The sequence below is a fragment of the Schistocerca nitens genome, chromosome 5 (genome assembly GCF_023898315.1).
Source record: "Schistocerca nitens isolate TAMUIC-IGC-003100 chromosome 5, iqSchNite1.1, whole genome shotgun sequence".
Classification (NCBI taxonomy): Eukaryota; Metazoa; Arthropoda; class Insecta; order Orthoptera; family Acrididae; genus Schistocerca; species Schistocerca nitens.
The window spans coordinates 371,763,169-371,787,680 of record NC_064618.1 but is presented as its reverse complement, the minus strand read 5'-3'; the positions used below and the strand labels follow the sequence as shown (position 1 = coordinate 371,787,680).

Sequence of the window (24,512 nt, the reverse complement as noted above, 5' to 3'; positions counted from 1 at the left end):
ACCTTGAATATTTGTGTGTTTTTTTATTGTGTCTATCAACATACCAGTGCTTTCTCGTTTGGTAAGTTACAGCACGTTTGTTTTTTATATATACTTGAAAGTTCTTTATTATTCACTGAGATATGTAAGTAAATCATCTGCAGCCGTGACAGATCGGTGGCTCAGGACATGTACAGCTTTCTGCTGCTCGGTGACTTTAATATGCACCATCCTCTTTGCAGTTCTCCCAGAAACTGAGAGACAGATGCTATCTTGGCTGACGGCCCCAATCAACTTCACCTCTTCTGCCTTAACACAGGAGCACCCATGTTCCTTTCAGACGCCACGCACACCTGTTCTTATTTGGACCTATCCTGCAGTGCCCAGCTAGCCCATTGTCTCGAGTGGTTTGCTCTCTGACACATAGTCCAGTGACCATTTCCCATGTGAGATCCATTTGCTGACTCGTATCCAACCTATGTGCACACCCAGATGGCAGCTTACTAATGCTGACTGGAGGCTTTACTCCTCCCTGGCGACCTTCGATAAACATTTCCCCAGTTGTGATGACAAGGTAGAATATCTTACAAATGTTACCCTTACTGCCGCAAAATGTTCCATTCCTCACACTTCCTCTTTACCGTGCTGTGTCCCTGTCCCTTGGTGGACATGGACTGAGGCGTACCACAATGCAATACGCCCAGAGGCGTGCTTTGCGTGTTTTTAACAATCATCCTACAGTGGCAAACTGCGTTCATATTAAACAGTTTGTTGCACAGTGTCATCGTGTTCTTCGGGATAGCAAACAAGCTAGCTTTCTTTCACTAGTTCTTTTAACCGTTCCTCTTCCATGAAGTTGGCCAACCTCGGAAAGCTCTCTGGGACCAAGATCCATTCTCCAACTTCTGGCCTGACAGTAGCAGAAGATGTCGTCGTGGACCCTACTGCTATCTCCAACACCTTGGGCCACCATTTTGTGGGGATTTAGAGGTTGTCCCACTATCACCCTGCTTTTCTCCATTGGAAATGAGCACAAGAGGCTCGAGCAATACCTTTCTCTTGTTCAATTCATGAGTGCTACAGTGCTGCCTTTGCTATGAAGGAGCTAGATCATGCTCTCACTTCATCCCTATCCCCCACCCCAGGGCCAGACGATGTTCAGATTCAGCACCTTTTTCATGTGGGCAAGCACTTTGTGCATCATCCATACGACCACATCGGGGCAGAGGACACATTTGCCAGATGCCGGCTTGAAGCCACTGTCATACCCGTACCTAAGCCCAGTAAGGACACAAACATCTTCCTTCTAGCTACCACCCCATTCCTCTCACCAGCTGTGTTTGCAAGGTGATGGAATGTATGATTCATGCCCAGCTAGTATGGTAGCTATAGTCCCGCAATTTACTAACCACTGCAATGTGTGGATTTTGAGCGCGCCTTTCTGCAGTTGACCATCTCATCACTTTGTCCCCTCACGTTATGAATGGTTTTCTAAATCCCAAACTGGCCATGCTTTTTTGATTTGGAGAAAGCCTGACACACCTGCTGGAGGACTGCTATCCTCTGTACTCTCTACACGTGAGGCTTACATGGCCGCATGCCTCATTTCTTTCAGGAATTTCTAGAAGTCCAAGTTTTCAAGGTATATGTGGATTCCGCCTAGTTTGACACCTTTATCCAGGAAAACGGTGTGCCTCAGGGTTCCATCCTGAATATCATGCTCTCTACTATTGGCATTAATCCTATAATTGCCTGTCTCGTGCGGGCATCTCCGGCTCCCTTTCTGTCGACAATTTTGCCATCTACAGCAGTTCTCCATGGACCTGTCTCATTGAACGACATATTGAGCAGTGCCTCGATAATCTTTACTTGTGGAGCATCGACAGTTGCTTTTCTTTTTCCAATGACAAAACCATTTGTATGAATTTCTGGCAGCACAATTGTTTTCTTTCTTGGCCTCTTGCTCTTCCATTTGTTGAAACTATGAAATTCCTGGGGCTCGTGCTCAGTAGGGAACTATCTTCATGCTCCCAAGTGTCTTACCAGGCATCCCGCTGTATGCAGTCCCTCAATGTCCTGTGTGTCCTCAGTGGTACTTCTGGGGAGCAGATCGAATGACCCTCCTCTTTTTGCACTGATCCCTTGTCCGTTCTAAACTAGACTATGGGTGTTTCATCTATGCATCTACACATCCGTCCCTCTTATGCCGTCTTAGCACTATCCACCATTGTGGCATCTGTTTTGCCACTGGCGCCTTTTGCACTAGTGAGGTTGAGAGTCTGTATGTAGAAGCTGCTGAACTACCACTGTCCTGCCCCCGTGACTTTCTCCTCAGCAGATATGCACGCCATTTGTCTGCCATGCATCGCTACTCATCCTATGCCTCCTTCGTTGATAACTCCTTGGATCACCAGTATGGGATGCGTCCCTCTTCTCTGTTGCCTCCTGGAGTTCGCTTTCGGTTCTTGCTCCGGCTGCGTAACTTAACGCTATCTGCAACTTTCCTGACGTGTGTAAACACTTAACCACTTTAGCTTCATGCTGTGGCCAGTGTTCACCCTGACCTTCATTCACTTCTCTGACACCGCTCCAGCCTCGCCCTGTCGCCTTCAGTTTTCATGACCTTTACATGGTAATTTGCGATAGTACCTTTTTGTACACTGACGGCCCTCGGACTGAGTGTGGTGTTGGGTGTGCCTTTTGTCATTGGCACCAATATTCTTCGGTATCGGCTTCCAGTACACTGCTCAGTATTTATAGCAGAGCTCTTCGCCCTGTAGCAGGCCATGTAGTACATCCGGTGACACAGGCTTTTCAATTGCGTCATCTGCTCAGACTCTCTATGCCCTTCAAAGTCTCTGTGTGCTGTACACTGTCCATCCCTTACTGCAATGAGTTCAGGAAAGCTGTCTCTTTATCACTCTTCATGGAGCCACTATGATGTTCATGTGGATTCCTGGTCACATTGGTCTGACAGGAAAGGCTGCAGTCCTCTTACCTCAGCATGCTGGTCCTTACATTCCCTATGATGATCTGTGTTGCCATGTCAGCAGGTAGTGTCACTTTCGCATCACCACTGGTCCTCCTTTCATGGGAACAAGCTCTGGGTTATTAGGCTTCTCCCAGCAACTTGAACGATCTCCTCTTGGCCCCCTCACCTCAAGGGAATCATTTTAACTAGGTTGCACATTGGGCATTGTCTTTTTAGCCATTGCCATTTGTTAAGAGGTGCTTCCCCGTCTTTTTGTGCACGTTGTGCTCATTTTTTGATGGTCCACCATTTCTTCCTGGAATGCCCTATCTTTAATCGCTAAAGTTCTCATTTGTGTTTACTGCCTGAGTTATCACCCGTTTTAGCGAACAATGCGCGGGCAGTTGTCTGCATTATACTTTGTAACAGTTGTAGCAATATGGCGAAGGCCATCTAATTTTTAGTTCTGGGCTCCGTTTCTCTATTAGGTATTTTGTAGATCTTTCTCTACGTCCCTGTGTAGTTACTTATGTATCACAGCAGATAAGAAAGTTCCATATGGCAAAATACAAATTACTGTTACCAAAAAGTATTTTTGATACCATGAACCACTTATGACATACATTGGATGTTACGAATACACGATGTGATTGAAAGTATCCGGACACACCCAAAAACATAAGTTTTTCATATTAGGTGCATTATGTAGCCACCTACTGCCAGGTACTCCATATCAGCAACCTCAGTAGTCATTATACATCATGAGAGAGCGGAATGGGGGTGCTCTGCGGAACTCACGGACTTCAAACGTGGTCAGGGGATTGGGTATCACTTGTCATATGTCTGTACATAAGATTTCCACACTCCTAAGCATCCCTAGGTCCGCTTCTGATGTGGTAGTGAAGTGGAAACATGAAGGGACACGTACAGCACAATAGCGTACAGGCCGACCTCGTCTGTTGACTGACAGAGACTGCTGACAGTTGAAGATGGTCGTAATGCGTAATAAGCAGATGTCTATCCAGACCATCACACAGGAATTCCAAATTGCATCAGGATCCACTGCAAGTACTATGGCAGTTAGGAGGGAGGTGAGAGAATGTGGATTTCATAGTCGAGCTGCTGCTCATAAGCCACACATCACATTGGTAAATGCCAAACGACACCTCGCTTGGTGTAAGGAGCATAAACATTAGACGATTCAACAGTGGAAAAACTTGTGTGGAGTAATGAATCACGGTACAATGTGGCAATCCAATGGCAGAGTGTAGGTATGGCAAAGGCCCGGTCAATATCATCTGCCAGTGTGTGTAGTGCCAACAGTAAAATTTGGAGGTGGTGATGTCATGGTGTGGTCATGTTTTTCATGGAGGGGGCTCGCATTCCTTGTTGTTTTGCATGGCACTATCACAGCACAGGCCCACATTGTTGTTTTTAAGCACCTTCTTGTTTCCCACTGTTGAAGAGCAATTCGAGAATAGTGATTCGATCTTTCAACACGCTCGAGCGCCTGTTCATAATGCACGGCCTGTGGCAGAGTAGTAACATGACAATAACATCCTTGTAGTGGACTAGCCTGCACAGAGTCCTGACCTGAATCCTATAGAACACCTTTGGGACGTTTTGGAACACTTGAATTCATGCCAGGCCTCCCCGACCGACATCGGTACCTCTCCTCAGTGCAGCACTCCTTGAAGAATGAGCTGCCATTCTCCAAGAAACCTTCCACCACCTGATTGAATGTATGCCTGAGAGAGTTGAAGCTGTTATCAAGGCTAACAGTGGGCCAACGCCATATTGAATTCAAACATTACCGATGGAGGGCACCATGAACTTGTAAGTCATTTTAAGCCAGGTGTCCGGATACTTTTGATCACATGGTGTATTTCAATCTCGCTGTATTGCTAGTGTACAAGTGAACCTGCTACTTAAAATCTATTTTCTCATGATTGGAGATATGTATAGATCTTGTCCAAAGTTAAAGGAAAAATTCAGTATATAACAATGTGTTGTTTCACAGCAGAAATGTTTAATGGGCAAATAATTTTTTTTGTCCTCTCCAGCCAGCACCAAGCCAGGCCAATACCCCATATCCCAATAAGAATGACAAACGGGCAGGAAACTGACTTCACAAAACATAGAGCAAACCCGTAAGATACTGGCCCACCTCATGTAAGCGAAAAGCTTGACTCGCAAACTCAGTAAATGACCTCAGCAAGGAGAAGGAATAACGTTATTCTAACACCACAATTTGAATTTGTAGGTGTAGTTTTTGTAAGAGAACACTTAGCAGCCTGCTGATAGTGTGGAACGGCAACAGCCTGCTGATAGTGTGGAACGGCAACAAGCTGAAGCCCTTAAGTCCATTTTTGCGAAGTAGAGGTTGCACTAAAGACTGCTGGTGAACCTGAAGAAGTAGGTTACATTTGGTAATAGCCAGGCAGTGCTGCTACCATTCGCCAAAATGGCTTCTGCCTTCAAAACTGTTACTTGTATGGTCTGCTGTACTTGGTCACTGTGAGTTACCAACCTTGCAGCCACTGATGGGAAGATATGGTGACTTCTACCTCTAGCTTGGCGGGCCAAACTGATGGTTTTGGTACACCATCCACCTGTTGCAGTATGTGGGAGGCACATTAACTGCTGTGGCCCCTGATTAGTGCTTATAAGCAGTTAACATTCCTGCCTTCCTTGGTGTAAGGGTTATGCTGTTGTATTACCAGAACACACCCTTTGATGTCCACGAGTGCTCTGTCATTGTCCTGGATAACAGCACGTACTGTATGGGCTACACCAGCCACCAGCAAGACTTGCTGCCTGCTAGACACTTGTGTTTACATGAGTGGATGCTGCCTGGGCAATGTTGTCCGAAGATTGTTGAGACATTGAGGCCATGTGCTGCTCTGCTGCTGGCCTAAGTTTCACCTCTGAGGACACAATTGTAAGCTTAAGTGCAGTAAATTATTACTCTGGTGATGTTGTATCATTAGCTCACAGAGTACTAGACAGCCTGCTCCAATAGCCGCTCGGGATGGCCAAGCGGTTCTAGGTGCTACAGTCTGGAACCGCGCAACCGCTACGGGCGCAGGTTCGAATCCTGCCTCGGGCATGGATGTGTGTGATGTCCTTAGGTTAGTTAGGTTTAAGTAGTTCTAAGTTCTAGGGGACTGATGACCTCAGAAGTTAAGTCCCATAGTGCTCAGAGCCGTTTGAACCAGCCTGCTCCAATGCATTTCATGCTCCATCATCCCAATAACAGTAACGGTCTCAACCCAGTCAGCTACATTGCTACGTTATGATCTGATATGCTCCAAATGTGGAGTCAGTGTGTCCCCTATTTTTAATTGCATTTTTTTTTTTAAATTTTGCGCAGTGTGTTACTTTAATGTGAAATATCACAACAACTGTGACAATTAATGAAATGGTGGGCACTTCACCCTGAAGCTAGCACTTAAAGCTATAAGTAACACAAAAATAATTTTTTTACCAAATAGTTTCTGTAAAATTTTGTGAGGAAAACTTGGAAACTAATGAAGTGTGTGTGTCATTCTGCTCATAATAGCACTGCTGCACCTTGACTAGCTGGTAACCAGTGTTGTGTCTGTACCCATAGGTATGTACAACTGCAATGGACAGTGCAGCTAGTCGGCACGCAGACAACTAGCTGTCTTTGTGTACCCACACTTGGTGTGACATAAAAACAAGTTGGATACTCAGCCACAAAAATTCTTTGGTCACCTACCCAGTGATTGAGAGTGTTTGATGGATTGTAAAATTGACTTCAAAATAGATATTTGGTCAGTATGTTGCCACATTTTCTGCTGAGAAAAAGTGCCATAATCATAAAACTGAGGCACTCTACGTCATTGTGCGAAGTCAGATTTATGATCCATGGGTCATGCAAATAACTCACTAAAAGCACCTGATTGCCATGTTTGACTAACAATTGACATCTACCTTCAGCCAAATTATTTCTTATTTGGATTCAAAAAATATCATTGGATATTGTAGAGCTCTTTATGGCAACAAATAACACAGCTATCAGTGGTTTCTAGACTATCTTGTGATATTTATTCCTGTCTGATTTTATGCTTTCACTTCAGATTTCACTTACCTGTGCTATGTGGATATATCGCCTATTGTAAAAGATACTGGTTCTATACAAAGTGTTCTTTTGGTTTTGAGGCCTTTCTTCCGTGGTCAGCTTTTGAAAATAATTCTGGGACCTTACTACTGATGTTCCTGCAGTTCTGTAACGCCAAATTAATATTTTCTCTTTCTGACCTGCAACACTAAAAGTTATCTTCGGAGAATGATGCGAATGATCTTTCTCGGGAAATAAGTCGATATACCATTCCCGTATGGATTTGTTCTAATCTGTGCACACAGCACGCACTCTGCTATGTGAGCAGCCATTTTGTATATTGTGTGCCCTATCTGTTTGGGAGGGGCTCCATGATACTCCATTATAGCAGAGGTCAAGAAATTTGAACCACAGATCAAAACAAAACAATAAAGTGTCTCAGATTTGGAACTGCTACTTGCTCCAAACCAGAGGACAATGCTCTAAATAATGAGTAGTGCTTCTGTCCCACGTACGTTTCAACCAACCATGTAAAGTAATTGATAATTTCAGCAAGTCTCGGGTGGCAAGTGTCATTAATTCTGACATGTGCTACTATTTGCAGCCAGTTGCATTAAAGTTGTTCAGTATTGGGAGAACCTTCTCCACATCTCACCTGAGACCTCTTATCAAACGACAGAGTGCACACTGGGTTCTTTCCCAACCTACCTGGTCTTTCCCTGAAGGTCTCCATTACCCTCCAAACCCAGTGTACAACTTTTGCGCCGTGTGTGTGTGTGTGTGTGTGTGTGTGTCCAGAATTCGAGGAAAATAAACGATGGGTCCAAAAACGAGACGTTGTCGGCTGGCTATTAGTAGTAAAATCCTTTTATCGCCCACCCCAGCAATACTGGGAAGCACATTGCACATGTTGTTAAGGCATAAAGGCATCCTCTTACAGGATGTGAAAGCATTTGTAGATGTGGATTTGGTTGAGTTCTCGTATTTGACACTTCTTGTACTATAACTTGTGTGCTATGATTTTAGTGCTACGGCACATTGATGATTTAATGAGTGTGTCATTTGTGGTACAGTTGGTTACAGTTAAGTGCCTAATAATGACATTTGTGGCAACTGATTTTAGACATTGTGTAAGTTGTATAATATAACTTAGTCACAACTGCCATATTGAAACTATAGCGCAGTTGATAGTCATGAATTACAAAGGCAGAGATGGCAGGTTAGAGTCCTGCTACTATTTTTTTTTTACATTTTATAAAAAGATTTGGCAGTTTCCTATTAATTTAATATAAGAATAAACTTATTTAAGAGATCTCTCCATCCGTTAGCGAGTGTTTTTGATCTTGTTAATGTACTAGGGAATGTGGACCAATGACTTGCAAGGCTGCTATCTATATCACCAGCTGATTCCCTCACAGTCCAGTACAGTTTATGCTGCAAAGAGGACAAAATGGTTAGAATGTGGTCACAGGAATAAATGTTTGTCTTAAGAAACAAACAAGAGGAGTGATGCTTGTACAGTGTTGAAAGTAAGAATTATCACAACAAACATTGTTGAGCTGAGGTGCTACCATACGTGTTTGACAAATTGGAATGATTGAACCTACTGACGTCAAAGAAATGCCAAACAGAATTTTTAAATTGGGCTACATGTACAACATGGAAAGTTGAAAAAGTATTGTTCCTCTACGAGGAATTCACTGTTCAAGACATCAATGAGTCCAAAATTTCCTTCGTGATTTTCTCCACTCTCCTTTAGCAATCACTAATAGTGTTAACACAGATATTTTGTGTGTGTTCATTTTTGTAAATAACTGTAGTAGGTCGTTACAGTGCAGACAGCAATCACAATAGATACCACATATGGCATGCTTCACGATAAGAAATACATCCTTCGAGATGACTGCGTAAGGAGACAATTGTCAAGTTTACACATTCACCTTGAGCGCACTATGCTACTAAAATGATTGGTAAGATCAAAAATTCAATGAACTAATGAAATTGACATCATTCAAAAATTTAATAATACACTCCTGGAAATTGAAATAAGAACACCGTGAATTCATTGTCCCAGGAAGGGGAAACTTTGACACATTCCTGGGGTCAGATACATCACATGATCACACTGACAGAACCACAGGCACATAGACACAGGCAACAGAGCATGCACAATGTCGGCACTAGTACAGTGTATATCCACCTTTCGCAGCAATGCAGGCTGCTATTCTCCCATGGAGACGATCGGGAGAGATGCTGGATGTAGTCCTGTGGAACGGCTTGCCATGCCATTTCCACCTGGCGCCTCAGTTGGACCAGCGTTCGTGCTGGACGTGCAGACCGCGTGAGACGACGCTTCATCCAGTCCCAAACATGCTCAATGGGGGACAGATCCGGAGATCTTGCTGGCCAGGGTAGTTGACTTACACCTTCTAGAGCACGTTGGGTGGCACGGGATACATGCGGACGTGCATTGTCCTGTTGGAACAGCAAGTTCCCTTGCCGGTCTAGGAATGGTAGAACGATGGGTTCGATGACAGTTTGGATGTACCGTGCACTATTCAGTGTCCCCTCGACGATCACCAGTGGTGTACCGCCAGTGTAGGAGATCGCTCCCCACACCATGATGCCGGGTGTTGGCCCTGTGTGCCTCGGTCGTATGCAGTCCTGATTGTGGCGCTCACCTGCACGGCGCCAAACACGCATACGACCATCATTGGCACCAAGGCAGAAGTGACTCTCATCGCTGAAGACGACACGTCTCCATTCGTCCCTCCATTCATGCCTGTCGCGACACCACTGGAGGCGGGCTGCACGATGTTGGGGCGTGAGCGGAAGACGGCCTAACGGTGTGCGGGACCGTAGCCCAGCTTCATGGAGACGGTTGTGAATGGTCCTCGCCGATACCCCAGGAGCAACAGTGTCCCTAATTTGCTGGGAAGTGGCGGTGCGGTCCCCTACGGCACTGCGTAGGATCCTACGGTCTTGGCGTGCATCCGTGCGTCGCTGCGGTCCGGTCCCAGGTCGACGGGCACGTGCACCTTCCGCCGACCACTGGCGACAACATCGATGTACTGTGGAGACCTCACGTCCCACGTGTTGAGCAATTCGGCGGTACGTCCACTCGGCCTCCCGCATGCCCACTATACGCCCTCGCTCAAAGTCCGTCAACTGCACATACGGTTCACGTCCACGCTGTCGCGGCATGCTACCAGTGTTAAAGACTGCGATGGAGCTCCGTATGCCACGGCAAACTGGCTGACACTGACGGCGGCGTTGCACAAATGCTGCGCAGCTAGCGCCATTCGACGGCCAACACCGCGGTTCCTGGTGTGTCCGCTGTGCCGTGCGTGTGATCATTGCTTCTACAGCCCTCTCGCAGTGTCCGGAGCAAGTATGGTGGGTCTGACACCGGTGTCAATGTGTTCTTTTTTCCATTTCCAGGAGTGTATTAACAAAGAGACACACATTCATCATATCTGGCATTGGTGGTTCAGTGGCACTTAGCGTTGGTTTACTATTAGTCCAAAGTTGGTTGTTCCTTAGCCTTTTGACTTGTTCCATTTTTCACATTGCCCATTGTTTCCTGTAGATATTTTCATCGCTCATGGCTTCCCTCACCCAGTCCCAGCAGTTAATGGCTAAGAAATTTTGAAGTGGGTAAATTGTAATTTTGAAAATTTCAGTCACGAATTGTATACTGTCAATTAGGTTGTGTTGATTATTTTTTGAGTGTATGCCCTTTCACACGATACTATAATTATAGAAAATTAATGCGCAGTGGTTGCACAAAATTATTTTTATTTAATCCACTTTAACTGGAATCTAAATATGGCTATAACATTGGATAGTAATTGTAGCCGGTTCATGAGCCACAATATTTCTGATTTACTGGTACCATTAGTGCAAACTTGACCAACAAGTACAATTATCATTAAAAATATTTGATGCTTTATTGGACTTAAAAAGTTATAGATTTCAATTGCTGTTGAATAGGAAGGGCAGAGCATTATAGCAGTTGTTCTTTTTTTATTACCATCAATGTTGTAACTACACTTTCCAAATATTGCCAGGTGAAAGAACTATATAAAGAACTTCACTTGGTTCTCACATAGGAGCAGTTACCAAGTTAATTAAAACTACTTTTTGTATTTAGATTTGTGTGTATCTTTGAAAGTGAAAATGATTTCCTTTGTTTGATTAGAGTACTACTCCAAGGAGGTGCAGATGTAAATGTGCAAGACTTTGATGGCTGGACACCCCTCCATGCTGCAGCACATTGGGGCCAAAAAGAAGCATGTGAAATGCTGGTGGAAAATTTCTGTGATATGGAAATGAAGAACTATGTGGTATGGTACATTCACTAAACTCTGAACTCTGTATTTTCTCTTTGTTCCTTCCTTCTTGTATTCACACAGTGTCTCCATAAGTCTCATTACAAGGGAGAATCCTGGTAGATGATATAAGGGTGGTATAATAAATTTTCATACAAATGAACACTTAATGAACAGTTAATTAAATTAAATTAGCATGAGTTGACTCTAATTAAAGACAAGTGGTGGATGTTATTTGTCATGGCAGTAGCAGTATTCTACTCCACATTAAAAACTAAAAATCGGTGTTGTACTTATGTATCAGTAAACAGCGACAGGGAAAGGTGGTGGTGGTTGGGAGGGGATGTTCCAAACTCTGCCATTTGTGTCTTTTTGCACAAATTCACAATTACATTAAACACAGTCTTTGGTGTCTGAATACTTGATATGTACTGGTTAACAGGTGACAGGCAACTGAAGGAACCACTCCTTGGGCACGAAGTATTGAATTCACCAAATGTGCGAAGAGAGAATGGGTTTTGTGCATAAGGCTCCACATCATATACATCTGCAATTAATGTATGTTGTATTTCGTAGTGACATTATATTGGAAATCTGCACTAATTAAACAAGCACAGCCATGCTACATAGCAGCCAGTCGCTTGTAACTGGATAAAACGAGTACTTTTGCACATTTTCATTACCTTCATGATTAGCAAGACCCATACAGAGAAAAGTTATGAAGCTAGTAGGCAAAAGTAACTTAACTTTATTTGATCACATAAATGATCCCAAAGATTTTTCAAGAGAGTGCAATCTGCAAAATCCCTCTTAAACCACCAAACTTTGTATGGAAGTTGTAAAAGGTGTACATTATAATTTGAAAGATATAATTGATTAAGATCACATCAGTTTGTGGTTGCACATTATATACTTAGAAACAAATGAGAAAAAAAAAAGAAAAGAAAGAAAAATCAGTCTGCATGGTTTTTCCAGTCGCACAGGACCACCTAGGGAAAAGAAATTGAGAGTAGATGAACTTTCCAGTATGTGCAAGTCTTTCTTTGTATGTATCATTGTTTTAAAATAAAACTCGGTTTGTTATTATTAATGGCTATTGAGAGTGCAAGAAATTCCAAGAAAGTCTGAAATCACTGCCTTGCGGTCATAGATAATCTATAATTTTGGAAACACAGATATTTTCAGGAAGTATATGGAGGACTACTTACCGCACAAAATGGATTTGTGTGTTAGGATGCATTGTTAGTTGAATAGAGGACAGTCATTTAGTCTTAATGATCAAATTTAACTTCATGGCCACGCGGTTTGAGGAGTCATGTCACGGACTGCGTGACACCTCCTGCCTGAGGTTAGAGTCCTCCCTCTGGCATGGATGTGTGTGTGTTTTTCTTAGCGTAAGTTAGTTGAAGTAGTGTGTAAGTCTAGGGACTGATGAACTAAGCAGTTTGGTCCCTTAGGAATTCACACATATTTGAAGATGTTTTTTAGCTTCGTGTTGGTTTGAGAACTGAAAAGGGACTTCTTCATTTCATGGAAGTGGTTATGCTATCTGGGGTACCCAAAAACACCTTGCAATCCAATTAAATTATTTCAGTTTGCTATTATCTTTCTCTTAATTTTCCAAATTTCACAAAGACTTAACTGCAGTCATTGCATCTGGCACTCTGGGATAAAGGATGAGATAGAAGATTAAGCAGCCTAGGGGAAGTTTCCAAAACATTCCAAATAAAATGTTTATAACTGTTCTAGTTTTTACAGCATGTGTAGATGAAACTGAAATTTGGGAAAATAGCATGGAGATACTAGTGAGAGCCAAAGATGTGAAAAAAAAGCTTGATGCCTCAGTTGGTAATGTTTGTTGTGGAACATAAAGTTATGGGCACATAAAGAAAAATGTACAAAAATATTAGTACATCATGTATTCATAGCAGATGTTATTTACGTTCAGTGAAAGATGTGGAAAATTTCACTCTTTCTGAAATATAAGAACACTATACTGTAATATGTAGTGTTTCGGTTAGTGACCGATGGAGGATGATGATGATGATGATGATGATGATGATGATGATGATGATGATGATGATGGTAATCAATGTATTATTTTGGGAAAGTGGTCTCTGAACTACAGAGAATTAAATGGTGAAGGTAATATTGAGTTCAGTGTATGCTGATGTTTTTTCCTCTCCCCCTCTGCCCCTCTGATATTGAAAATCTCTAATTCCTAATTCTTTTGTTTAGGGTCAAACAGCCTTTGATATTGCTGACCCTGACATGATCCCAGTTCTTGAGGAACTGCAGAAGAGACAGGCTGCAATGCAGAGAGATCATGCTGCAAACAACGCAATTTTGCAGAAGAAGGGGACCAACGATTCCAAGAGAAGGTTAGTGGTTTTACTAAATGTGCATTGCTTTTATTTCACTCATATCTCTCTCTCCCAAATCAATTAACATCCTTTGTTTTTAATGTTAGGTCATCCATCACCCGAATGTCAGTAGCTGACAAGTCAAACCTCATAAATAAAGATGCATCATCTGAACGTCAGATTCTGGACCAGTCAATTTCAGAAGAAGATAGCACCAACAAAATGCTGAAAGTAAAAGTGGAAATTGAACCAGTATCTGACAAAGAAGATAAAAGTGAACACTCTGATGTCAGTGAAGTTGGTAAGAGTAATAGTAACCTTCTGTTACAGAAAATCCACTGATTCTTTCTTGATCTCAGCATCAACAATTGATACGGTAATGTTGCAACTCTGAAATGCACTAGCATAACTAAAAGTTTGGTGTAAGTTCCCGAGTGAATACCTAGTCTGGCTTGCTTTAAAATATTGGTTGTATTAAACATGGGACTGTTATTGCTTGGGTGATGGATTGTAATAAGCAGTGTGCAGTGTGGTGTTTTCACAGTTTTCTGCAGAGTGGAGTTGCATTACCACACTTGATTCCCTTTTTAATCCAAGCCATACTATTTGTGTGCCTGCGAGATTTCTATCAGTGCAAGTCATGTTCCTTTCGGGACAGTATAAGTGTGTCTCACTGTGTAACATTCAAGGATCAGTGTAATTTAATGACAGTCTTATATATAGATGGAGTATACAGTGCCTATAAATATTGAATTTTGACATCACTGACCAAAACCTTTCATTTAGATGTGTTTTGTGTGGCTTTTGAAGCCTATCCTCATTCTCAAATGCAAAAAGAGATGACAAAAGCTGAAATTTTATATATTTATATATATATATATATATATATATATATATATATAAACACACACAAAGATGATGTGACTTACCAAATGAAAGTGCTGGCAGGTCGACAGACACACACACAAATATAAACATACACACAAAATTTATATATATATATATATATATATATATATATATATATACACACACACACACACACACACACACAATGTCTGCTTGTGTCTGTGTATGTGCGGATGGATATGTGCGTGTGTGCGAGTGTATACCCGTCCTTTTTTCCCCCTAAGGTAAGTCTTTCCGCTCCCGGGATTGGAATGACTCCTTACCCTCTCCCTTAAAACCCACATCCTTTCATCTTTCCCTCTCCTTCCCTCTTTCCTGACGAAGCAACCATTGGTTGCGAAAGCTTGAATTTTGTGTGTATGTATGTGTTTGTTTGTGTATCTATCGACCTGCCAGCGCTTTTATATATATATATATATATATATATATATATATATATATATATATATATATATATATATATATAACAGAGGGAAACATTCCACGTGGAAAAAATATATCTAAAAAGAAAGATGATGAGACTTACCAAACAAAAGCGCTGGCAGGTCGATAGACACACAAACAAACACAAATATACACACAAAATTCAAGCTTTCGCAACAAACTGTTGCCTCATCAGGAAAGAGGGAAGGAGAGGGAAAGACGAAAGGATGTGGGTTTTAAGGGAGAGGGTAAGGAGTCATTCCAATCCCGGGAGCGGAAAGACTTACCTTAGGGGGAAAAAAGGACAGGTATACACTCGCGCACACACACGCATATCCATCCACACATACAGACACAAGCAGACATATTTAAAGACAAAGAGTTTGGGCAGATATGTCAGTCGAGGTGGAAGAGTAGAGGCAAAGAAGTTGTTGAGAGACAGGTGAGGTATGAGTGGCGGCAACTTGAAATTAGCGGAGATTGAGGCCTGGCGGATAACGAGAAGAGAGGATATACTGAAGGGCAAGTTCCCATCTCCGGAGTTCGGATAGGTTGGTGTTGGTGGGAAGTATCCAGATAACCCGGACGGTGTAACACTGTGCCAAGATGTGCTGGCTGTGCACCAAGGCATGTTTAGCCACAGGGTGATCCTCATTACCAACAAACACTGTCTGCCTGTGTCCATTCATGCGAATGGACAGTTTGTTGCTGGTCATTCCCACATAGAATGCATCACAGTGTAGGCAGGTCAGTTGGTAAATCACGTGGGTGCTTTCACACGTGGCTCTGCCTTTGATCGTGTACACCTTCCGGGTTACAGGACTGGAGTAGGTGGTGGTGGGAGGGTGCATGGGACAGGTTTTGCACCGGGGGCGGTTACAAGGATAGGAGCCAGAGGGTAGGGAAGGTGGTTTGGGGATTTCATAGGGATGAACTAACAGGTTACGAAGGTTAGGTGGACGGCGGAAAGACACTCTTGGCGGAGTGGGGAGGATTTCATGAAGGATGGATCTCATTTCAGGGCAGGATTTGAGGAAGTCGTATCCCTGCTGGAGAGCCACATTCAGAGTCTGGTCCAGTCCCGGAAAGTATCCTGTCACAAGTGGGGCACTTTTGTGGTTCTTCTGTGGGGGATTCTGGGTTTGAGGGGATGAGGAAGTGGCTCTGGTTATTTGCTTCTGTACCAGGCCGGGAGGGTAGTTGCGGGATGCGAAAGCTGTTGTCAGGTTGTTGGTGTAATGTTTCAGGGATTCCGGACTGGAGCAGATTCGTTTGCCACGAAGACCTAGGCTGTAGGGAAGGGACCGTTTGATGTGGAATGGGTGGCAGCTGTCATAATGGAGGTACTGTTGCTTGTTGGTGGGTTTGATGTGGACGGACGTGTGAAGTTGGCCATTGGACAGGTGGAGGTCAACGTCAAGGAAAGTGGCATGGGATTTGGAGTAGGACCAGGTGAATCTGATGGAACCAAAGGAGTTGAGGTTGGAGAGGAAATTCTGGAGTTGTTCTTCACTGTGAGTCCAGATCATGAAGATGTCATCAATAAATCTGTACCAAACTTTGGGTTGGCAGACCTGGGTAACCAAGAAGGCTTCCTCTAAGCGACCCATGAATAGGTTGGCGTACGAGGGGGCCATCCTGGTACCCATGGCTGTTCCCTTTAATTGTTGGTATGTCTGGCCTTCAAAAGTGAAGAAGTTGTGGGTCAGGATGAAGCTGGCTAAGGTAATGAGGAAAGAGGTTTTAGGTAGGGTGGCAGGTGATCGGCGTGAAAGGAAATGCTCCATCGCAGCGAGGCCCTGGACGTGCGGAATATTTGTGTATAAGGAAGTGGCATCAATGGTTACAAGGATGGTTTCCGGGGGTAACAGATTGGGTAAGGATTCCAGGCGTTCAAGGAAGTGGTTGGTGTCTTTGATGAAGGATGGGAGACTGCATGTAATGGGTTGAAGGTGTTGATCTACGTAAGCAGAGATACGTTCTGTGGGGGCTTGGTAACCAGCTACAATGGGGCGGCCGGGATGATTGGGTTTGTGGATTTTAGGAAGAAGGTAGAAGGTTGGGGTGCGGGGTGTCGGTGGGGTCAGGAGGTTGATGGAGTCAGGTGAAAGGTTTTGCAGGGGGCCTAAGGTTCTGAGGATTCCTTGAAGCTCCGCCTGGACATCGGGAATGGGGTTACCTTGGCAAACTTTGTATGTGGTGTTGTCTGAAAGCTGACGCAGTCCCTCAGCCACATACTCCCGACGATCAAGTACCACGGTCGTGGAACCCTTGTCCGCCGGAAGAATGACGATGGATCGGTCAGCCTTCAGATCACGGATAGCCTGGGCTTCAGCAGTGGTGATGTTGGGTGTAGGATTAAGGTTTTTTAAGAAGGATTGAGATGCAAGGCTGGAAGTCAGAAATTCCTGGAAGGTTTGGAGAGGGTGATTTTGAGGAAGAGGAGGTGGGTCCCGCTGTGACGGAGGACGGAACTGTTCCAGGCAGGGTTCAATTTGGATGGTGTCTTGGGGAGTTGGATCATTAGGAGTAGGATTAGGATCATTTTTCTTCGTGGCAAAGTGATATTTCCAGCAGAGAGTACGGGTGTAGGACAGTAAATCTTTGACGAGGGCTGTTTGGTTGAATCTGGGAGTGGGGCTGAAGGTGAGGCCTTTGGATAGGACAGAGGTTTCGGATTGGGAGAGAGGTTTGGAGGAAAGGTTAACTACTGAATTAGGGTGTTGTGGTTCCAGATTGTGTTGAAAGGAATTTTGAGGTTTTGGGGGGAGTGGAGCTGGAAGTGGGAGATTGAGTAGATGGGAGAGACTGGGTTTGTGTGCAATGAGAGGTGGTTGAGGTTTGCTGGAAAGGTTGTGAAGGGTGAGTGAGTTGCCTTTCCGGAGGTGGGAAACCAGGAGAGGGTGGCAGAAGAAAAATGATCCTAATCCTACTCCTAATGATCCAACTCCCCAAGACACCATCCAAATTGAACCCTGCCTGGAACAGTTCCGTCCTCCGTCACAGCGGGACCCACCTCCTCTTCCTCAAAATCACCCTCTCCAAACCTTCCAGGAATTTCTGACTTCCAGCCTTGCATCTCAATCCTTCTTAAAAAACCTTAATCCTACACCCAACATCACCACTGCTGAAGCCCAGGCTATCCGTGATCTGAAGGCTGACCGATCCATCGTCATTCTTCCGGCGGACAAGGGTTCCACGACCGTGGTACTTGATCGTCGGGAGTATGTGGCTGAGGGAATGCGTCAGCTTTCAGACAACACCACATACAAAGTTTGCCAAGGTAACCCCATTCCCGATGTCCAGGCGGAGCTTCAAGGAATCCTCAGAACCTTAGGCCCCCTGCAAAACCTTTCACCTGACTCCATCAACCTCCTGACCCCACCGACACCCCGCACCCCAACCTTCTACCTTCTTCCTAAAATCCACAAACCCAATCATCCCGGCCGCCCCATTGTAGCTGGTTACCAAGCCCCCACAGAACGTATCTCTGCTTACGTAGATCAACACCTTCAACCCATTACATGCAGTCTCCCATCCTTCATCAAAGACACCAACCACTTCCTTGAACGCCTGGAATCCTTACCCAATCTGTTACCCCCGGAAACCATCCTTGTAACCATTGATGCCACTTCCTTATACACAAATATTCCGCACGTCCAGGGCCTCGCTGCGATGGAGCATTTCCTTTCACGCCGATCACCTGCCACCCTACCTAAAACCTCTTTCCTCATTACCTTAGCCAGCTTCATCCTGACCCACAACTTCTTCACTTTTGAAGGCCAGACATACCAACAATTAAAGGGAACAGCCATGGGTACCAGGATGGCCCCCTCGTACGCCAACCTATTCATGGGTCGCTTAGAGGAAGCCTTCTTGGTTACCCAGGTCTGCCAACCCAAAGTTTGGTACAGATTTATTGATGACATCTTCATGATCTGGACTCACAGTGAAGAACAACTCCAGAATTTCCTCTCCAACCTCAACTCCTTTGGTTCCATCAGATTCACCTGGTCCTACTCCAAATCCCATGCCACTTTCCTTGACGTTGACCTCCACCTGTCCAATGGCCAACTTCACACGTCCGTCCACATCAAACCCACCAACAAGCAACAGTACCTCCATTATGACAGCTGCCACCCATTCCACATCAAACGGTCCCTTCCCTACAGCCTAGGTCTTCGTGGCAAACGAATCTGCTCCAGTCCGGAATCCCTGAAACATTACACCAACAACCTGACAACAGCTTTCGCATCCCGCAACTACCCTCCCGGCCTGGTACAGAAGCAAATAACCAGAGCCACTTCCTCATCCCCTCAAACCCAGAATCCCCCACAGAAGAACCACAAAAGTGCCCCACTTGTGACAGGATACTTTCCGGGACTGGACCAGACTCTGAATGTGGCTCTCCAGCAGGGATACGACTTCCTCAAATCCTGCCCTGAAATGAGATCCATCCTTCATGAAATCCTCCCCACTCCGCCAAGAGTGTCTTTCCGCCGTCCACCTAACCTTCGTAACCTGTTAGTTCATCCCTATGAAATCCCCAAACCACCTTCCCTACCCTCTGGCTCCTATCCTTGTAACCGCCCCCGGTGCAAAACCTGTCCCATGCACCCTCCCACCACCACCTACTCCAGTCCTGTAACCCGGAAGGTGTACACGATCAAAGGCAGAGCCACGTGTGAAAGCACCCACGTGATTTACCAACTGACCTGCCTACACTGTGATGCATTCTATGTGGGAATGACCAGCAACAAACTGTCCATTCGCATGAATGGACACAGGCAGACAGTGTTTGTTGGTAATGAGGATCACCCTGTGGCTAAACATGCCTTGGTGCACAGCCAGCACATCTTGGCACAGTGTTACACCGTCCGGGTTATCTGGATACTTCCCACCAACACCAACCTATCCGAACTCCGGAGATGGGAACTTGCCCTTCAGTATATCCTCTCTTCTCGTTATCCGCCAGGCCTCAATCTCCGCTAATTTCAAGTTGCCGCCACTCATACCTCACCTGTCTCTCAACAACTTCTTTGCCTCTACTCTTCCACCTCGACTGACATATCTGCCCAAACTCTTTGTCTTTAAATATGTCTGCTTGTGTCTGTATGTGTGGATGGATATGCGTGTGTGTGCGAGTGTATACCTGTCCTTTTTTCCCCCTAAGGTAAGTCTTTCCGCTCCCGGGATTGGAATGACTCCTTACCCTCTCCCTTAAAACCCACATCCTTTCGTCTTTCCCTCTCCTTCCCTCTTTCCTGATGAGGCAACAGTTTGTTGCGAAAGCTTGAATTTTGTGTGTATATTTGTGTTTGTTTGTGTGTCTATCGACCTGCCAGCGCTTTTGTTTGGTAAGTCTCATCATCTTTCTTTTTATATATATATATATATATATATATATATATATATATATATATATATATATATATATATATATATGTGTGTGTGTGTGTTCCAAACATTTCTCATTTAAAACTGTCACACTAGTATCTGCATTCACTAGTTTAAATTGGGCTTCCAAAATCAGTTTTCATAGGCAAATTTCCCAATTGTGCTTCTGATTGATCATTTAAACACTCCAATATTGATTCTGGAAATGTGGTTCTAGTTGCCAGATTTAAACTTCAACTGATTTTTGCTCTCTTGTAAATGCATAACTGTTTTTGAAACATGCTTGGGTTGTCGGGTTTCAGCCAACGTGGGCATAGTGCCTTTTTTTTCCAGTGAAAGAACTGGGTATAAAGTTGTCTACCTCTAATATTAAACTGAAAAGAATCAACCATTGTGCTGATTAAAATCAGAAACTGGAACAGCTGAATTCAATGTGTAGAGTCTGACAAGTCTAGCAAAACTGCCTCAGCCTTTAACATGTATACACAACAACAAACAATGATTTCTGGAATTTAATTATTACCTTTTGCAATTTTTCATGTGTAAATGTTACTACACCAATTTCTGAACTTTAAATAGCGGACAAACACACACATTTCTCTGTTCTAAGATGCTAGGTCCCATGGCTGAGTCCTGCATTGCATGGTGCAGTGTGTATAGAGACCATTCAACCACCTGCAATTGACATGGCGCAAGAGCATCGGAGTTCACTGATACGTCATTGTTTCATGCACTTTTTATTTTGTAAATACATTCTGATGCAAATTATCTTTCCAAATTATGCTTCACTAGATATGCAATATTAATAATTGAAAATTTGTTACATTTTCAATATTGATATGCAGGAAATGAAGTCATTTGAAACTATCTTCGATAAAATAGTTCATCTGCAAACAATTTGCTATGGCATAGAACTTATTAGGTAATTTTGCATGTTTAGGCAGAAATCACATCTATATTTACATAAATTGCAAAATGCGAATTTTTCATGTCCCTAACAATGAATCGTAGAATCAGTAGATGGACTGTTAGAACAGTTGAAGACAGCAAGTGAATAAATAAACAGAAAAGGAAAAAATAAACAGAAAAGGAAAAACTGGGTATAGTTTCCAGTTCGTGTAGTTATGGTCTGCGGCCATAAGAAACTAACTTCTTGTATGAAAGCTGTTAGGACTTCAGGTTGCTCGGTGAGCATCAGAGAGATTCATATTGTGAATTACTGGGAGACACATAGAAAGAAACAAATGGATCAGGAAAATGACTGCATTTGAAGGCATATTTATAACAGATGAAAATGAGATGGAGGTTGACAAGTCATGTAATATACTTCACATGTGGTACATGGGCCAAAGAAGTTATTTACTGAATTCAAAGAAAGAAGAAAATATGAAGGTGGTTTCTTAATAGGTCAGCAGACGACTTTAGAAAGCATACAGTATCAACCTGGAAGCATACAGCTGAAGAATGTACTACATGGAAGATAGCTTTTATCCAGCACTGGATTTCAAATGTAAAAGTCTCCAATCAAATAAGCAAAGATGTATGATATTATACAAGTTTCACAATTGTTGAGCTGTGAATTCTTTTTATTGTGTTTCCCATTCATTGCAGTGTACACTGGTAAACAGTGTGCCACCTTCAGTCTAGAGGTGGTAAAAGGTCAGAGCAAAAACTAAAGATGAAAATGAAATAATCTTATTAAGAACTTCAAAAAAAGTGGAAAATGAGGTGAGAAGAAAGTCAGGAAAAAGGGGCCAAAGCAAAGAAAAGTAAAGCAAAAGAAAAGGGATAAGAAGGGGGAAAACAATCCTCTCTCTCTCTCTCTCTCTCTCTCTCTCTCTGTCTGTGTGTGTGTGTGTGTGTGTGTGTGTGTGTGTGTGTGTGTGTGTGTGTGGGTGGGTGGGTGGGTGGGTGGGGGTATGTGTATGCACATGTGCCTCCTTGCCGCCCCCCCCCCCCCCCCTCGGTCTCGTTGTGAGACTATTGTACTTACTTATTATTATTCTCTTGAGAGTGAGCCATGGATATTTAGCAAGAAATATATTATCGCTTGTTTGAAGTTTTTAGCTTTGCTTTTATCGCTCACATTACTGTTTAATACGGGCTGCTTGAAATCTGGAGATGCAGTGTGTCTGTGACAGCATAAACTGGTAATTTAAGTACACTTGTTCATTGTAAACATATTATTATTTTGAGATGCCAGAATCTCCTTATAACAGACTTTACTCTCACAGAGCTTCCTGCATTCTGGATTAAACTGCTTTTCTTGTTGTTTGCTGGTGTGGGTGGGGAAAAGGTTTTATGTGATTTTCTTGCTTGCATGCTGCTGTAGAGGATCAAGAACAGTCCAGTGACTCCAGTGACTCTTCAGATGACACTGAAACATCTAATGGTAGTGAAACACAAAGTAGTGTTAATAGTGCAGAGGGTAAGTATTGATTTTTTTTTCTTTAATATACTTCCTTGTCAGTCGCCTAAAGCTAAACACCCCCCCCCCCCCCCCCTCTCTCTCTCTCTCTCTCTCTCTCTCTCTCTCTCTCTCTCTCTCTCTCTGCTGATTTCCTCTTAAAATTCTTTCTTTACTCCTTGTGCACTATTTTAATTTAAGACTAATCTCTAATGATATTCACGGCTAAAGACCCATGGATATAATTTTGGCATGTTGTTATCTGTCATGATATCGAGAGAAAAAGTAAGTAAATTTATTTCTTTGGAGATACTTTTAGGGTTTCCTGAACTGTTGGTTTAGAATTACATGCACTCCTTACTGTTTATAAATGATACTTTTCACACCTACAAATTTCACTTTTCTGACACTGCAGCATACTTTTCACACCTACAAATTTCACTTTTCCGACACTGCAGCATTATGTCAAATCATCTCTTTTACATCTGATGATTCTTACTTAAGACATCGATTTGAATTGTCCAGTTAGAGATATGGGGCAAAGTTATTTGGTTTATATTGCAGTTAATAGTTGCATCACTTATGAGGATAGAAAGACATCACACTTTTGGCCACATTGCAATTACTTTTTTTACATTGTGTAATAAATTTAAGCGAATTTTTAGTGTAGTTACTTGCTTTCAAGTCAATAATTTTCTTACCCTGCAGTTTTTCAAGTTTCAACTTTTAAGTTGCTGATTATATTCAATTATTCGTTGATTTAAATCTTAGAGAATGGAGGGAAGCGAAAGAGGAGTACTTTTCTGATTACACCCTCACAGAAGAAGAGTGATGATAATACTTGACCATATACACTGATGAGCCTAAACATTACGACCAACTGCTTGATATCATTTTGGTTTTTCTTTGAAACACAGTGCCATAGCAACTCTGTGTGGGATGGGTTTGACAAATCACATTTATGGAAGTATGTAGCTCCAAATATCTATGCAAGGATCAAGCAGCTCCCATAAATTACAGGCTAGTGGTTTATAGGTATTGAGCTTGCACCCGATTGTGTCCCAGATGCATTCTATCATGTTCAGATCAGCTGACTTTAGTTGCCTCAACTTCGAAGTGAGTTCACAATCTTGCTCCTCAAACAACTGTAGCATGATTCTGGACTTTTCAAAAGGACCCTTATACCTTTGGAAGATGCCATGGGTGTTGGGAAAGACACCGAGCATGAAGTGAAGCTGGTGGTCAACAGTAACATTCATAGTTGGTAGCTGTTGGTATGCGTTAGATTACTGCCACAGGGAAGCTCAGATGAATATACTCCTTAGTGTAATACTAGCCAGTTGATCCTGTGTCAGTGGCACACTGCTACAACCAACTGGTGTAAAAAAGCATCACCAGGTCTAGTCCTGATAATCCCATGCCCATTGCAGTCATGATGTTGGTCCAACGTGGAAACACGTAGTGGTTGTCAGCTGCAGAACTTATTGTTAAACAATGTATATCGAACAGGGGACTCCAATGAAATATTTGTATCTGCACCAGGATTGTACTCTGTTGTCACCTTTGCCACAGATTGCATCCTACTTTGCATTACATAGCACGTAAGCCTCCCAACTTCTACGTTCTGTCATACTAATGGTTTCACTGT

At 43.3% G+C, this 24,512-nt stretch overlaps 1 protein-coding gene across 6 annotated transcripts in view; it reads left to right on the top strand.

Moving 5' to 3' along the window:
- Window positions 1-24,512, top strand: part of LOC126260807 (protein phosphatase 1 regulatory subunit 12A) — a 350,453-nt gene that overhangs the window by 138,163 nt on the left and 187,778 nt on the right. For 5 of the 6 annotated variants that reach the window (XM_049958170.1, XM_049958169.1, XM_049958174.1 and 2 more), the window contains exons 5-8: window positions 11,236-11,380; window positions 13,604-13,746; window positions 13,836-14,029; window positions 22,790-22,885. In XM_049958170.1, the coding sequence (XP_049814127.1) occupies window positions 11,236-11,380; window positions 13,604-13,746; window positions 13,836-14,029; window positions 22,790-22,885 (578 nt within the window). The remainder of the gene's footprint in view (window positions 1-11,235; window positions 11,381-13,603; window positions 13,747-13,835; window positions 14,030-22,789; window positions 22,886-24,512) is intronic. The other variant, XM_049958171.1, reaches the window with a different exon arrangement.